The 14,818-nt window shown below is 43.8% G+C and overlaps 1 protein-coding gene across 1 annotated transcript in view; it reads left to right on the forward strand.

Annotated features, from left to right (window-relative positions):
* Positions 1-14,818, forward strand: part of LOC124594451 (enhancer of split mgamma protein-like) — a 126,818-nt gene that overhangs the window by 51,000 nt on the left and 61,000 nt on the right. The window contains exon 2 of the mRNA XM_047132827.1: positions 13,815-13,904. Within this exon, the coding sequence (XP_046988783.1) occupies positions 13,815-13,904 (90 nt within the window). The remainder of the gene's footprint in view (positions 1-13,814; positions 13,905-14,818) is intronic.

The raw sequence follows: 14,818 nt of genomic DNA on the forward strand, positions 1-14,818 counted from the left end.
GAATTTAATTTCAAAGAATATTCTTAAAAATTTATTTTATTTATTAGAGATTCATCAAGAACATTAACACATTTAATCACACTATGTGAGCGTGGAAGTAGTTGCCAGTGGGTAACTGATGAAAACAAATTAAATTTCTTTCAACAAATGGAAATTTTATTCCTCAAAGCCCTTTTTTTCTAAAATTATAATCAGAAAGCGCCCTTTAAATATCAAGTTACAATTTATTCAGAGGCAGAAAGAACAAATATTGACAGTATGAGCTTTCGGGCTGAGAACCTTACCGCTCCCTTTTGACACGGTCGTAGACACGACCGCTCACAACAACCTCTGAAAGACTACACTGGTGCAAATCTGCAACACACCAGATTACTTTAGACTAAAAATTTTAACAACTCACGCAAGCACATAAACTATGCACCCCGTAGGAGGGATGGAAATGGTACAAAACACTAAAATTAAAAAATTTACTTGCCACCGAAGGTGCAAACTGACAAAAAAAAAAAAAAAAAAAAAAAAAAAAAAAAAAAAAAAAAAAAAGAAGTCTTGCGGTGGAAGAGTGCCAACTTTATATACTAAAACGACAATTTAAATAAAAAACCATGAAATGCAGTCTTACATAAAATATACAAACCTGCTTTACATTACACATATTCCGCCTACAAGATGATAAGCAAGATAAAAACATATTTCAGGAATTCGGACTTTACACTCCAACCAATAAATTCATTAACACCGAATCCGACAAACATGACAGAGGCAGCTATTAACGTATGGCAGATTGACAGAGAGATTACTGAATAACCCGAACCGCAGGTTGCTCTAACCCGCCCTTACTCCACAAGGAAAAAACGGACCACCCAATTCATAAATAACAGCCTTCCCGCGGGTGGGCAAACGGAGAAGAATGGTGGGACGACCCCAAAACAAAGCGGCTGGTGACCTCACCAAGAAAACAAGTAGAATTTAACAAGTAAGTGAAACAACATATCTCCAATCACTTAACTTCTAATATACTGCGATTTCTCGAGAAGACCTGGCGCAGTACCCCCAAATCGCTCTCCCGAACCGTCCGCTGCCAGCCGCTTCAACGGACGCGGGAAGGCGCGCCGATTTCCCGTCTCACGGCGTCGCAGCTCGCACCGGCCAGCCCGATGTCGTGAGGTGACTCCTGTTGCTCTCGTGTCGACCGCGAAGCCACTACCCCTCGCTATACGGCGCGGCCCACTGGACTCACGTGGCGACTTCACATGCGCCGACGCTCAAGGCGGAAGAGTGATGTGTCTCAGTGCGCGACCGACCAACCGATCGATCCAACCGCCAATGACCGTTGCCCGAGCAACTCGAGTAGACTGGCGACCTAACGCGCAGACTCAGATGCAGGAACTCAGCCACGACCGGGCGACCACTAGCTGAGCTCTGTTACTCGCGGAGTGGCAAGGCTCTCATTTGCCGGCTTCAAAGTTTGATCCAAACGGCAGACATACTAGCACCCCGACGACTGACAGACAGTAACTGCCGCACAAATGCGAACGAGAGACAGACCAGCAACTAGCGACGCGAGACTGACCCAGACTCACTCCGACTGACCAACCACTCGATGCAACCGCCAATGACCACTGCCTGCACAAACTCGAGCAGAGTGGCGGCCTAACACATACTAGCACTCCGGACGACAGACAGACACTGACTGCCCCACACTGACCCGGCTGACCAACTCACCAGACTCGCCGAGATTGACTACTGAACTATTGCCGAGCTCATAGCGCCCCTTAGATGCACGTGAACAGGCAACTTGTTCCCTTTCTCACCAGAGGGAGACACCAAAGCTGCGATTGCCACAGCGGCGCCACCGCCAGAAACGGAGGGCGACTGCTTCACACAACGCGCTGGGGCGCGCTCTTCAAAACAGCAATTTTTACCACGCCTCACTTGGCTTCGACACCTACGGGGGGTTTCTTCGTCAGAATGAAATACTGCTAAATCGTAAAATTACATTGCTAAAAAGCAATGGTCAGAATTTAGAGCAGCTATGCTCAAGTCAGAAGTGAAATAAAACGTTCTAGCCTTTGCCCCATTTGCCCAGCTGGGACCAACATCAGACTGAACTCTACCATTATTTATTCCATTATATCGTTTAGACCTAATCTCACTATTTATGTAGTAGATCGTTTTTTTAACGTTGTTGAGAGAGTAGAGAAAAGTGTGCGCGAGACCTCTATAGCCAGTTGCACTTTCGGTAGATCAGCGTTTTCTCAATTAGAAAGCACCACAGCCTAACCACGAAAAACACCCCCATACCTCCTCCGCATTTCACTGTTGACATTACTCATGATGGCAGACAACCCTTCAAAATGTTCAAATGTGTGTCAATTCCTAAGGGACCAAAGTTCTTAGGTCGTTGGTCCCTAGACTTTTTTTTTTGGTTATCAGTCTAGTGACTGGTTTGATGCGGCCCGCCACGAATTCCTTTCCTGTGCTAACCTCTTCATCTCAGAGTAGCACTTGCAACCTACGTCCTCAATTATTTGCTTGACGTATTCCAATCTCTGTCTTCCTCTACAGTTTTTGCCCTCTACAGCTCCCTCTAGCACCATGGAAGTCATTCCCTCATGTCTTAGCAGATGTCCTATCATCCTGTCCCTTCTCCTTATCAGTGTTTTCCACATATTCCTTTCCTCTCCGATTCTGCGTAGAACCTCCTCATTCCTTACCTTATCAGTCCACCTAATTTTCAACATTCCTTTATAGCACCACATCTCAAATGCTTCGATTCTCTTCTGTTCCATTTTTCACACAGTCCATGTTTCACTACCATACAATGCTGTACTCCAGATGTACATCCTCAGAAATTTCTTCCTCAAATTAAGGCCGGTATTTGATATTAGTAGACTTCTCTTGGACAGAAATGACTTTTTTGCCATAGCGAGTCTGCTTTTGATGTCCTCCTTGCTCCGTCCGTCATTGGTTATTTTACTGCCTATGTAGCAGAATTCCTTAACTTCATTGACTTCGTGACCATCAATCCTGATGTTAAGTTTCTCGCTGCTCTCATTTCTACTACTTCTCATTACCTTCGTCTTTCTCCGATTTACCCTCAAACCAAACTGTGTACTCATTAGACTGTTCATTCCGTTCAGCAGATCATTTAATTCTTCTTCAGTTTCACTCAGAATAGCAATGTCATCAGCGAATCGTATCATTGATATCCTTTCACCTTGAATTTTAATTCCATCCTAAACCTTTCTTTTATTTCCATCATTACTTCCTCGATGTACAGATTGAAGAGTAGGGGCGAAAGGCTACAGCCTTGTCTTACTTACACCCTTTTTAATACGAGCACTTCGTTCTTGATCGTCCACTCTTATTATTCCCTCTTGGTTGTTGTACATATTGTATATGACCCGTCTCTCCCTATAGCTTACCCCTACTTTTTCAGAACCTCGAACAGCTTGCACCATTTTATATTGTCGAACGCTTTTTCCAGGTCGACAAATCCTATGAAAGTATCTTGATTTTTCTTTACCCTTGCTTCCATTATTAGCCGTAACGTCAGAATTGCCTCTCTCGTCCCTTTACTTTTACTAAAGCCAAACTGATCGTCACCTAGCGCCTTCTCAATTTTCTTTTCCATTCTTCTGTATATTATTCCTATAAGCAGCTTCGATGCATGAGCTGTTAAGCTGATTGTGCGATAATTCTCGCACTTGTCAGCTCTTGCCGTCTTCGGAATTGTGTGGATGATGCTTTTCCGAAAGTCAGATGGTATATCGCCAGACTCATATATTCTACATACCAACGTGAAGAGTCGTTATGTTGCCACTTCCCCCAATGATTTTATAAATTCTGATGGAATGTTATCTATCACTTCTGCCTTATTTGACCGTAAGTCCTCCAATGCTCTTTTAAATTCCGATTCTAATACTGGATCCCCTATCTCTTCTAAATCGACTCCTGTTTCTTCTTCTATCACATCAGACAAATCTTCACCCTCATAGAGGCTTTCAATGTATTCTTTCCACCTACCTGCTCTCTCCTCTGCATTTAACAGTGGAATTCCCGTTGCACTCTTAATGTTACCACCGTTGCTTTTAATGTCACCAAAGGTTGTTTTGACTTTCCTGTATGCTGAGTCTGTCCTTCCGACAATCATATCTGGGTACGCCTTACAATCCAGTATCTGATTTCGGAATCTCTGTCTGACCATGATGTAATCTAATTGAAACCTTCCCGTATCTCCCGGCCTTTTCCAAGTATACCTCCTCCTCTTGTGATTCTTGAACAGGGTATTCGCTATTACTAGCTGAAACTTGTTACAGAACTCAATTAGTCTTTTTCCTCTTTTATTCCTTGTCCCAAGCCCATATTCTCCTGTAACCTTTTCTTCTACTCCTTCCCCTGCAACTGCATTCCAGTCGCCCATGACTATTAGATTTTCGTCCCCCTTTACATACTGCATTACCCTTTCAATATCCTCATACACTTTCTCTATCTGTTCATCTTCAGCTTGCGACGTCGGCATGTATACCTGAACTATCGTTGTCGGTGTTGGTCTGCTGACGATTCTGATTAGAACAACACGGTCACTGAACTGTTCTCAGTAACACACCCTCTGCCCTACCTTCCTATTCATAACGAATCCTACACCTGTTATACCATTTTCTGCTGCTGTTGATATTACCCAATACTCATCTGACCAGAAATCCTTGTCTTCCTTCCACTTCACTTCACTGACCCCTACTATATCTAGATTTAGCCTTTGCATATCCCTTTTCAGATTTTCTAGTTTTCCTACCACGTTCAAGCTTCTGACATTCCACGCCCCGACTCGTAGAACGTTATCCTTTCGCTGATTATTCAATCTTCTTCTCACGGTAACCTCCCCCTTGGCAGTTCCCTCCCGGAGATCCGAATGGGGGACTATTCCGGAATCTTTTGCCAATGGAGAGATCATCATGACACTTCTTCAAATACAGGCCACATGTCCTGTGGATGCACGTTACGTGTCTTTAATGCAGTGGTTTCAATTGCCTTCTGCATCCTCATGTCGTTGATCATTGCTGATTCTTCGGCCTTTAGGGGCAATTTCCCACCCCTAGGACAAGAGAGTGCCCTGAACCTCTATCCGCTCCTCCGCCCTCTTTGACAAGGCCGTTGGCAGAATGAGGGTGACTTCTTATGCCGGAAGTCTTCGGCCGCCAATGCTGATTATTTATCAAAATTTAGGCAGTGGTGGGGATCGAACCCGGGACCGAAGACGTTTTTGATTATGAATCAAAGACGCTACCCCTAGACTTACACACTACTTAAACTATCTTATGTTAAGAACAACACATACACCCATGCCCGAGGGAGGACTCGAACCTCCGGCGGGAGCGGCCGCGCAGACCGTCACATGACGCCTCAAACCGAACGGCCATTCCGCGGGGCTACAACCCTTCCTTCAGACAGAGTGATCGTTTGTCTCCAGTCATTTACTGTCCAATGGCTGACCTCGAGTGTCAGCATTGAGTACGTAAATGTGTGGTTCGTATGGAACTGTCTACCATTGTACATTATTCTTTGTAATTCCCTACGTACAGTCACTGTGCTAGCTGAACTCACGAGTGATACCTTACGCTAATTTCCTGCGGTTTTTTACACTCACTGTCCACAATGTTCGACAGTCCCTTTCCGTCAGCACATGTAGTCTGTCTAAACTTAGTTTAGCTGCTGTTGCTCCTTCGCGTTTCCACTTTACTGGGCAGTTTTAGAAGGGTTGAAGTGCCCCTGGTGGGTTTGTCACTCAGGTGACACTCAATGACTAGTCCACGTTCGAGGTCACTTAGCTCTCCTGACCCACCCATTCCGTTATTACTGTGTCTTTTCTCATAACACAACACTCCCCGCTTCCTTTATTGCCGGCGGGGCTCTCCTCCCGTGAACCTAGTGGTGAGTTCCGCATTACATAGGGCTGTCCCTATACTTTTGATCAAAGTTTATAGTCGACCCAGACCGCAACGAATTTATAAATGTTTCGGAAAGACTGGCTAGTCTTCTCCAGCCAGAACAAAAGCGCCTTTCCTCCAGATACCGGAAATTGGCACTAACGTACCCAATATCAAAAGAACGAACACCCAGAGGCGGCGACCAAAATGTTAAGACTAATACACGGACCAGTCAAATTAGTGTGATCACTGTCTACGTCAGCGTGCAATAACCACTCACAAACGGTCGTTGGAACCACTAGCAGTGGGAAGCACATAAAGTGTGTTGGGGGGATGCGGAAAACAGTTCAGTCGTCGTATTGTGGAAATGGAGCGGTTTATTTGATCCCCAATAGGGTCTAGTAATTGCCTTCTGGGCCAAGTTTCGAAGCATTTCCAATGGCTGAGTCTATTTATGTACCGCCAAGAATAAAGTATACCGTCCGTGGCAGAACGGCGCTATCCAAAACCAATCCCAAGGCAAATGTACGCCACTGGCTATAGATAACAGAGGTGAATGACAACTGCAGAGATGTGTACGAACAAATAGACGTGCTACTATTGAACAACTGACCTAATATGGGCCTCCGCAGCAGGTGCCTGGACCATGCAACCATGCTGTCTGTTGTTCATCGGCGACAAAGGTTGGATTTGTTTTTGTATGTCCATCCTTGTGATTGAAGGTCTGGAGGACTACAGACGTTTACTATTGTAAGAAAATGAAACACCTATAGCCGTCCTTATGATGCCGTTAATTGTATGGCTATCAGTTAGTTTCGGCGCTTCAGTGCACCGTCTTCACGCCTTAGCTGCTGCTGATGGGGTTGACACCATCCGTATACACGATCCATCAGTGGCCAACGTAACTGATCTAGCCGGCCGATGTGGCCGAGAGGTTCTAGGCGCTTCATTCTGGAACCGCGCGACCGCTACGGTCGCAGGTTCGAATCCTGCTTCGGGCATGGATGCGTGAGATGTCCTAGGTTAGTTAGGTTTAATTAGTTCTAAGTTCTAGGGGACTGATGACCTCAGACGTTAAGTCCCATAGTGCTCAGAGCCATTTGAACCTTTTAACTGGCGTACACAGATTACCTGTAACTGTGACGTTGTGTCTCTACCATGGCTGGAGTTATGTTAGCCATTAATGCATCCCCACATGCAGTTTGTTTTTCCTCGACGCTGTGGAATCAGCTAAAACCTGAAGATGCTGCACTGAAGCGCTTAAACTGGTGGCCATACAATTAGTGACATCATAAGAAAGGCAGTAGGTGTTCCATTTTCTTACAAATGGTTGGAATTTGCTCGCCAGTAACACAGCTGGATGTCTACAGAGTGGCGACAGGCAGCCTTTTCAAACGAATCACGTTTTGTGCTCCATCGGAGAGACGGCCATAGGCATGTACAGCCCTCCATCAGTCGTTGGAAGGGTCCAGGCCACAGGAAGGAGCGTAATTGTCTGGAAGGCAAAATGGATCAACAGAAGTATGTATCTGTCCTTGGAGACCATGTGCACCCCTACAGTGGCATACCTCCCCCAAGTCCTGAATCGGTAGAAGTCGGTAAACGTCGGGAGGCTTCGGTAGGCACGCAGTTTCGACTGCTGCCAACATTACGTAGCCGACTGTGTTGTACAGGGTAGCCATTGCCGTCTTCTTCGTTATTGTTTTGCGCTGTACTGTTCTGCGTGTTTTTATTGTGCAGTTGTGCTAAATATTATCAAAATGAGTGAAGAGGTAGTTGCTGGCCCATCTCGGGAGTCGCCAACAACCCCTCCCGGTAGGCCTACGGTTAGAAGGAAACCAGTATTACGTAGCGATGCTCGCAAAATTATATTGCGTGTGATTCAATGCTGCGAAAGGGAAAGGGAGCAGAAAAAATTGCTTCACCCCATTTACAAATCTTCAGTGAGAGCTGCTACATACACAGGACAAAGCATGCGTAGCATTGGAAGATTCAAACAGTTTTCCAAGAATCATCCTGGCGTATCACCACAAACGCCTGGCAAGAAAAGGTGAGTTTACATTTCAGATATTTTGCTCGCGATCACTTTGAAGGAGCCCCCTATTTCGTCCGAATTACCTTATATTTCATTTTTCCTTGTTACCGTATTGCTTTGTATGGAAACACCACTGGTTACTGTATTATTTCGAAACACATTCATATTACAGTACATTTCCAAATGGTTTGTGAGCGCATAGTAGACAAACATATATATATATATATATATATATATATATATATATATATATATATATATATACAGGGTGTTACAAAAAGGTACGGCCAAACTTTCAGGAAACATTCCTCACACACAAAGAAAGAAAATATGTTATGTGGACATGTGTCCGGAAACGCTTACTTTCCATGTTAGAGCTCATTTTATTACCTCTCTTCAAATCACATTAATCATGGAATGGAAACACACAGCAACAGAACGTACCAGCGTGACTTCAAACACTTTGTTACAGGAAATGTTCAAAATGTCCTCCGTTAGCGAGGATACATGCATCCACCCTCCGTCGCATGGAATCCCCGATACGCTGATGCAGCGCTGGAGAATGGCGTATTGTATCACAGCCGTCCACAACACGAGCACGAAGAGTCTCTACATTTGGTACCAGGGTTGCGTAGACAAAAGCTTTCAAATGCCCCCATAAATGAAAGTCAAGAGGGTTGAGGTCAGGGGAGCGTGGAGGCCATGGAATTGGTCCGCCTCTACCAATCCATCGGTCACCGAATCTGTTGTTGAGAAGCGTATGAACACTTCGACTGAAATGTGCAGGAGCTCCATCGTGCATGAACCACATGTTGTGTCGTACATGTAAAGGAACATGTTCTAGCAGCACAGGTAGAGTATTCCATATTAAATCATGATAACGTGCTCCATTAAGCGTAGGTGGAAGAATGAAACTAAAATGAGCTCTAACATGGAAATTAAGCGTTTCCGAACACATGTCCACATAACATCTTTTCTTTATTTGTGTGTGAGGTATATATATATATATATATATATATATATATATTTTTTTTTTTTAATGTACATGACGATTTCAGTTAGCGAGTTTTACTTCCAAGCCTTTCGTCTGCTCTCGTGTAAGCATGACGCGCAATTTGTAGTGCCAGCACTGCAACTGATAGGAGTGCCTTCCCTGCCCCCCCCCCCCCCCCGCCCAACGGCTCCTCTCCCCTCTCCAGCCAATGCTTGCTTCCTCCTCTCCCCACACTCCCCTCACAACTCTCCCGTCTTACAGTTAACACACTGTACATGCAGTTTGTTTTTCCTCGACGCTGTGGCATCTACCAGCAGGACAATGCAACGGGTCGCACAGCTTGCAGTGTACGTTTGTGGTGCAGACAGCACCAGGATGAGTTCGCCATACTGTGCTGGCCACCAAACACCCCGAATTATATCCAACTGAGAATCTGTGGGACCATCTCGATAGGGCTGTTTGCACCATGCATCCTCAACCGAGACACCCAACGCTTCCTTCTTATCCGGCACTCAGCTTTCACAGATCTTCATCAGCGGGCCATGAAATCGAGTACCGGCGGAAGTGATGGTATCTTACAGATAAGCAAGTCGCAAGCCGCGGGGGACGGACGGGGAGAACTCGAGCGTTCAGCTTGCACTCGGCACTCGCTCGCTCACGGAGCAAGCGGGTGAGTGCGATCTAATGCGGCCCGTAACTCAGCGGGTAATGAAAGGTGCGCCTCCCGACAGCTGTATTAATGGTTTCAATCGCAGCGGCGGTGCCGCTCGGCCATTACCGCGGGGCCTTCTAGCCGGTAGTCGGCCAGCGCGCCTGCTTTGTTGTTATTACCAGCGCCTTCCCGGCTGCGAGCACCTCCGTAATTTTCCGGTCACGCGATGAATAAATCTCTGCTTTCCGGCGCACCTAAGTGCGGCGCCGTCGCGCTTAAAAAGGAGTAACGAGCGCTGGCTAAATACGTGCGTGCTCTCTGGCGGCGGAGAGCGCAGTTGCACGAGTGCGATGTGATCGTGCTGTTCTTTATGTTGTCCCGTCCTTCACTAGTTCCGACAGGTTTTTTGGCACTTTTAGAGAAATTTACAAGCTACCAGTTCAGGCATACAGACCGTCGCATCTTAACGAATGCATCTAAATCAGTATCAGGTTCTCCAAGTCTTAATTCTACGTATACAACATTACTGTACATATGGCAAGAGCCTTATTACCACACACCTGCTCTATGGCCTCTCCCATTTCTCGTTGACGGTTACTATGTCTATATTTATACAGCGTATCTTCACAATGCAATATCCTTCAAACATGCATACATGTCTAAAGGAACAGATACTGTCACTGACGATTAAACCTGTGGTAAACATTACGAAATTGTGATTCCATTGACGTCAGCAGTTTGCGATACATGAAATTTGTGCTGGACCTGTTCCCTGATTTAGCGCTTATCACGATCGGTCGCCTTACCAACTTCGCTATCTGAGCACATTTCCAAGCCTCCGCATAAGGCTTTATTTATCGATTTATTCGTATGCGCCGGCCGGGGTGGCCGAGCGGTTCTAAGCGCTACATTCTGGAACCGCGCTGCTGCTACGGTCGCAGGTTCGAATCCTGCCTCGGGCATGGATGTGTGTGATGTCCTTAGGTTAGCTAGGTTTAAGTAGTTCTAAGTTCTAGGGAACTGATGACCTTAGAAATTTAGTCCTATAGTGCTCAGAGCCATTTGAACCATATTCGTATGACTCACATGCACTGTAAAAATACGTGTAGAACATTAGTATATGTATATAACATGAATACAGAAAGACAAAACAACATATAAAACTAACAAAATGTTAATATCTAAGATCCTAATCCATGTAAGAACTGTATCGTCAGCTTTCAGGAAGTCGCTTCGACTCCACTGATAGCAGCGCAAGGGCATTCTTCTCTAATGTGCAGATTCAGAGTATCACAGTCACAAGCTGTAGACTCTGTAGCACTCCATCTGTAAAGTGAGTCTGAGCATCGACCATGCTCAGTGGGAGCTCTGTTCAATTTGACCCGCAGTTTCCCGTGGAGTTCCGTGCCAGCAGCATCAAATTATATTTTAGAAACCACTCACGCTCTTCAGGATTTTTAATAAGTTGGCAGTTCTGATCCTACAGGTCTCTAACCTCGATATTACTGGAACGTAGCTGTTCTGCTAACCGTAACGGTGGGTTTCTTGAACGAGTTCTATTTTGTCGCAGACTAGGTATGTCTTTCTGTACGGGTAATTCCAGGCTCTACTACTGCTTGTGGTGTCCTCAAAGGAAGACCTCGCTGCTGTGGATTGAAAGTGGACAGAAGCCAATAAATGGGTGTCGGTAAGATTGTCCCAATTACTAAACGCATAGTGTGGTTTAACTGGACGTCGATAAGGTTGGTGTGGCAGCTTTTTAGCCATATAGCGGCACAATAATGGCCTGCTGAGGAGACCGGCGCAGTGGATGACGCGCGCAAGGTGTCTGCTGAAACTCCCCATGTCATTCCATACAATTTTTGAATAATATTGTTAAAAGTTTTTGTCTTGGAAGCGGTATTTTCAAGAAGTTTTTTATGTGAAAGGGTGCGGTCTGAGGTGACACCAAGGTACTTAGGATACTCGTTATGGCAAATAGTCTTTCCGTTAAGTTTTACTCTGGGCACCGTCTTAGCTTGTTTGTTTTTGTTTGATGGAATATACGTACTTCAGTTTCGCTTGAACTGGGTTTAAGTCTCCACTTCCTAAAGTAGGAGCTCATAACTGCTAGATTTTCTGCAAGAACTGGCTCCGCTTATCCCATTTTGTGGTACAAGCACAATTTAGTGGACCTGGTATTGGGGAAATCGAAGAGATATTGGTTGAATAATAGGGGGGCTATGGAGTCCTGTGGCAGACCATTACTTAATTTCCTCTCCTTGCTCACATTTTCTCCCAAATAGACACGGAAAATACCTGTTGTTTATCATGTTGTTCATGAGAATTACGGTTTTTCGGCGTAGAATTTTTTTAATAATTTGTGTATCTCCCTTCTGTGGTCGCAGCAACTTCTCTGTGGCCTGAAACCTGCTTGCTCAACTGGGATGTGTCCCAGAACGAAGCTGCTAATTATGTTATAAATGAGCCACTCCAAGAGTTTATAAGTACAGCTCAAAAGGGAAACTGGTCTAGAACTTCGAGGCTGTCTGCTGGTTTACCTGGTTTCAAAACCGAGTGTGATTACGTGACGTATGGAAGTTTGCGTTGGTGCTGGAGGCGTCCTCGGGTACTTGAAGTGTTTAAGGAGACCGGTCGTGACAAGAGGGAAATCCGGCTTCGATTCCTGGCCCAGGACAAAATTTTATGTGTCGCAAATAGCTGACGTCAATGTATAGCCACAATACGCGAATCTGTTTCGTAATGTTTTCCATTTAGTTCTGTCGAGTGCATTGTTTGTCTACTTGATGTTGATGTTCATCCAAGCTGCATCCTCCCGAAGTTAGCTCGCCACCTGATTCTGGGGTTTCCTCTCCCTCTTGTTCCACCTATTGTCCCTATTGTAATCTATTCCTTGTCATTCTTGCTACGTAGCCATTCCAGTTCAAACTTCTCTTCTTTGTTACGGTGTCTGTACAGCTTACGCAATTCTTCAGTTTTGCGGTTCCCTACCTCAACCGATAAAAACGGATCCTTATAGGATCACTTTTTTGTCCGTTGGCTAAGACCCTTTTTTTCTGAACTCGGGTAGAGGTATCAAGTTGAAATTTACGGAAAACTGCTCAAGTCTCACTTCGTGGAGAAAAAGTTTAAGCTTCGGAGTCAATGAATCAAAAAGTCGCTGCCATTTAATGCAACATATTTGACACTCGAAAACTCACTCATCAAATCTTTAGATAATCTACATACAGAATTAAATATCTTAGCGCCAGCTTCTTCGCTCGCGTAAACAGTATGGCCTCCACAGGATTTTTTTTTCCATGGAATTTTTGTGTTGTTCTTAAATTGCAAAACTAAAATTTTCTTGCTAATTAAGGCCGTAGAAAAATGTTTTCCGAATGTACTTCTGATTAGAAGCGATTATGGTAGCTGCTGGGGTCCTGGGTTTTTCTTAATCGTGCCTTTTGCATACTTGATAATATTTTTAGATAAACTTTCGTCCCATAAGACGTATTTTCTCATACCTAACAGGGAAGCGAACTACCAGTTTACATATATTGAGTTTAACTTTTCTTTTAAATAATGAAATATTTTCTTAAAAACTCTCATCTCCTATTTCAACTCCCTTAGGGGCTGAATTTCCAAAAAACAGTGAAACAAATATATTTCTTTATTTCTAACCGAGAAGTCAAATTCAAATTTTCTTAAGTTAATCTTTAAAAAGCCTTCTTAATGAGTTATTCCATAAAATTATTCATCCTCTATTTCACAACCATAGCGGTTGAATTTCGAAAAATATTGAAACACAGATGTTTTTATTTCTAACCGAGAAGCAAAATTCAAATTTTCTTAGATTTAACTCTACAAATGTTTTCATGATGAGATATTTTAATAAAAATTTTCATTCCCTGTTTGATCTTCCAAAAACACGGGACCACATTTTTTTTCCAACTGAGAAGACTTGTATGAACCTTTGACATTGCTTCAGTACTACTTATAACGATTTACTGTAAAAAAAACTTTCACACTGTTTTAACCCCTTAGTGATTTAATTTTCAAAAATGCTGAAACCCATATTTTTGACCGAGAAACCAAATACCAATTTTCGTAATTTTGATCATTTTACAAACAACATAAAATGTATAGTGATGCGACGTGATGTATGTATTTGGGAAAGTAATGCTGTGTGTCAGTTGCTGTTAACGATGGTAACGATCATTCTTGCAGGTGACGAAGCCATTGCTGGAACGTAAGAGAAGGGCTAGAATCAACAGGTGCCTGGACGAGTTGAAGGAGCTTATGATGGGTGCTTTGGAGGTAAGTGGCTTTCATGACACAGCACCTAGCTGTAGAATCTCCATTTATTGCAAGTATGTCACACGGTGTGCTGTGTTGATTTTTAAACTGATCCTTAGTTTTCCCACCTGCTACTCCGGTTGTGCCTCTTCCATTTCTTCTCTTTCACTCCTTATCTTCCCCCCGTCTCTCAATAAACGTAGCGCCTCCAGGAAGCTTTCGTCAGAGTTACCCATCTCCACAAGAAAACTGATTTGATATATTAAAATCTGTTCATTTGCTGTGTAATAAACCATATATAAATAATGAGGAGGAAGGCTCTGTAAAGATACCATCGTAACGACACTGGAGTAACAGTACCCGTAATTACTGTGAACGTAAAAACAAGTTAAGATTAGTAGCTAGTAATTAATTCCAAATATGCAATATTTGACTAAAATGTTGTAAGAAAATGATGTTTTTATTTTTATTTTCAGTACGAGCTAACCTCATTCAAAAGCTTTTCTCTTTTACTCGTCAAGAGCTAACTGTCCGCCGCTGTCATGAATGCTGATTGCTAGCTCTGTAACTAAATAAGCGTCTTCTTCTCCTGTGAGATTTTGTCGTAGGTGATTTACAGGCTGTTAAAAATTATAGAGTGCAAAGAATAGCAGAAAAGTAATACGAATATATAAAGAAGGCCATAGATGAATCAGCAAAAGAATCCCTCGAAGAATATGAAAAGAAGGAGAAACCTGTTTGGTGGGATGTTGCAATAACAGAGATAATTGAAAGGAAAAATGAAGTTTTATTTTAGTTCCTGGATGTCAACGAGAATCAAAATAGATAGAGATACGACCATAAATAAAGAAGTAAAAAGTGTTAAAAAGGGAAAACGAGGCATGGGAGAAAAGATGTGATTGCGTACAGAGGGTGATTGGTTGAGCCTGGATAGC

The sequence above is a fragment of the Schistocerca americana genome, chromosome 2, assembly GCF_021461395.2.
Source record: "Schistocerca americana isolate TAMUIC-IGC-003095 chromosome 2, iqSchAmer2.1, whole genome shotgun sequence".
NCBI lineage: Eukaryota > Metazoa > Arthropoda > Insecta > Orthoptera > Acrididae > Schistocerca > Schistocerca americana.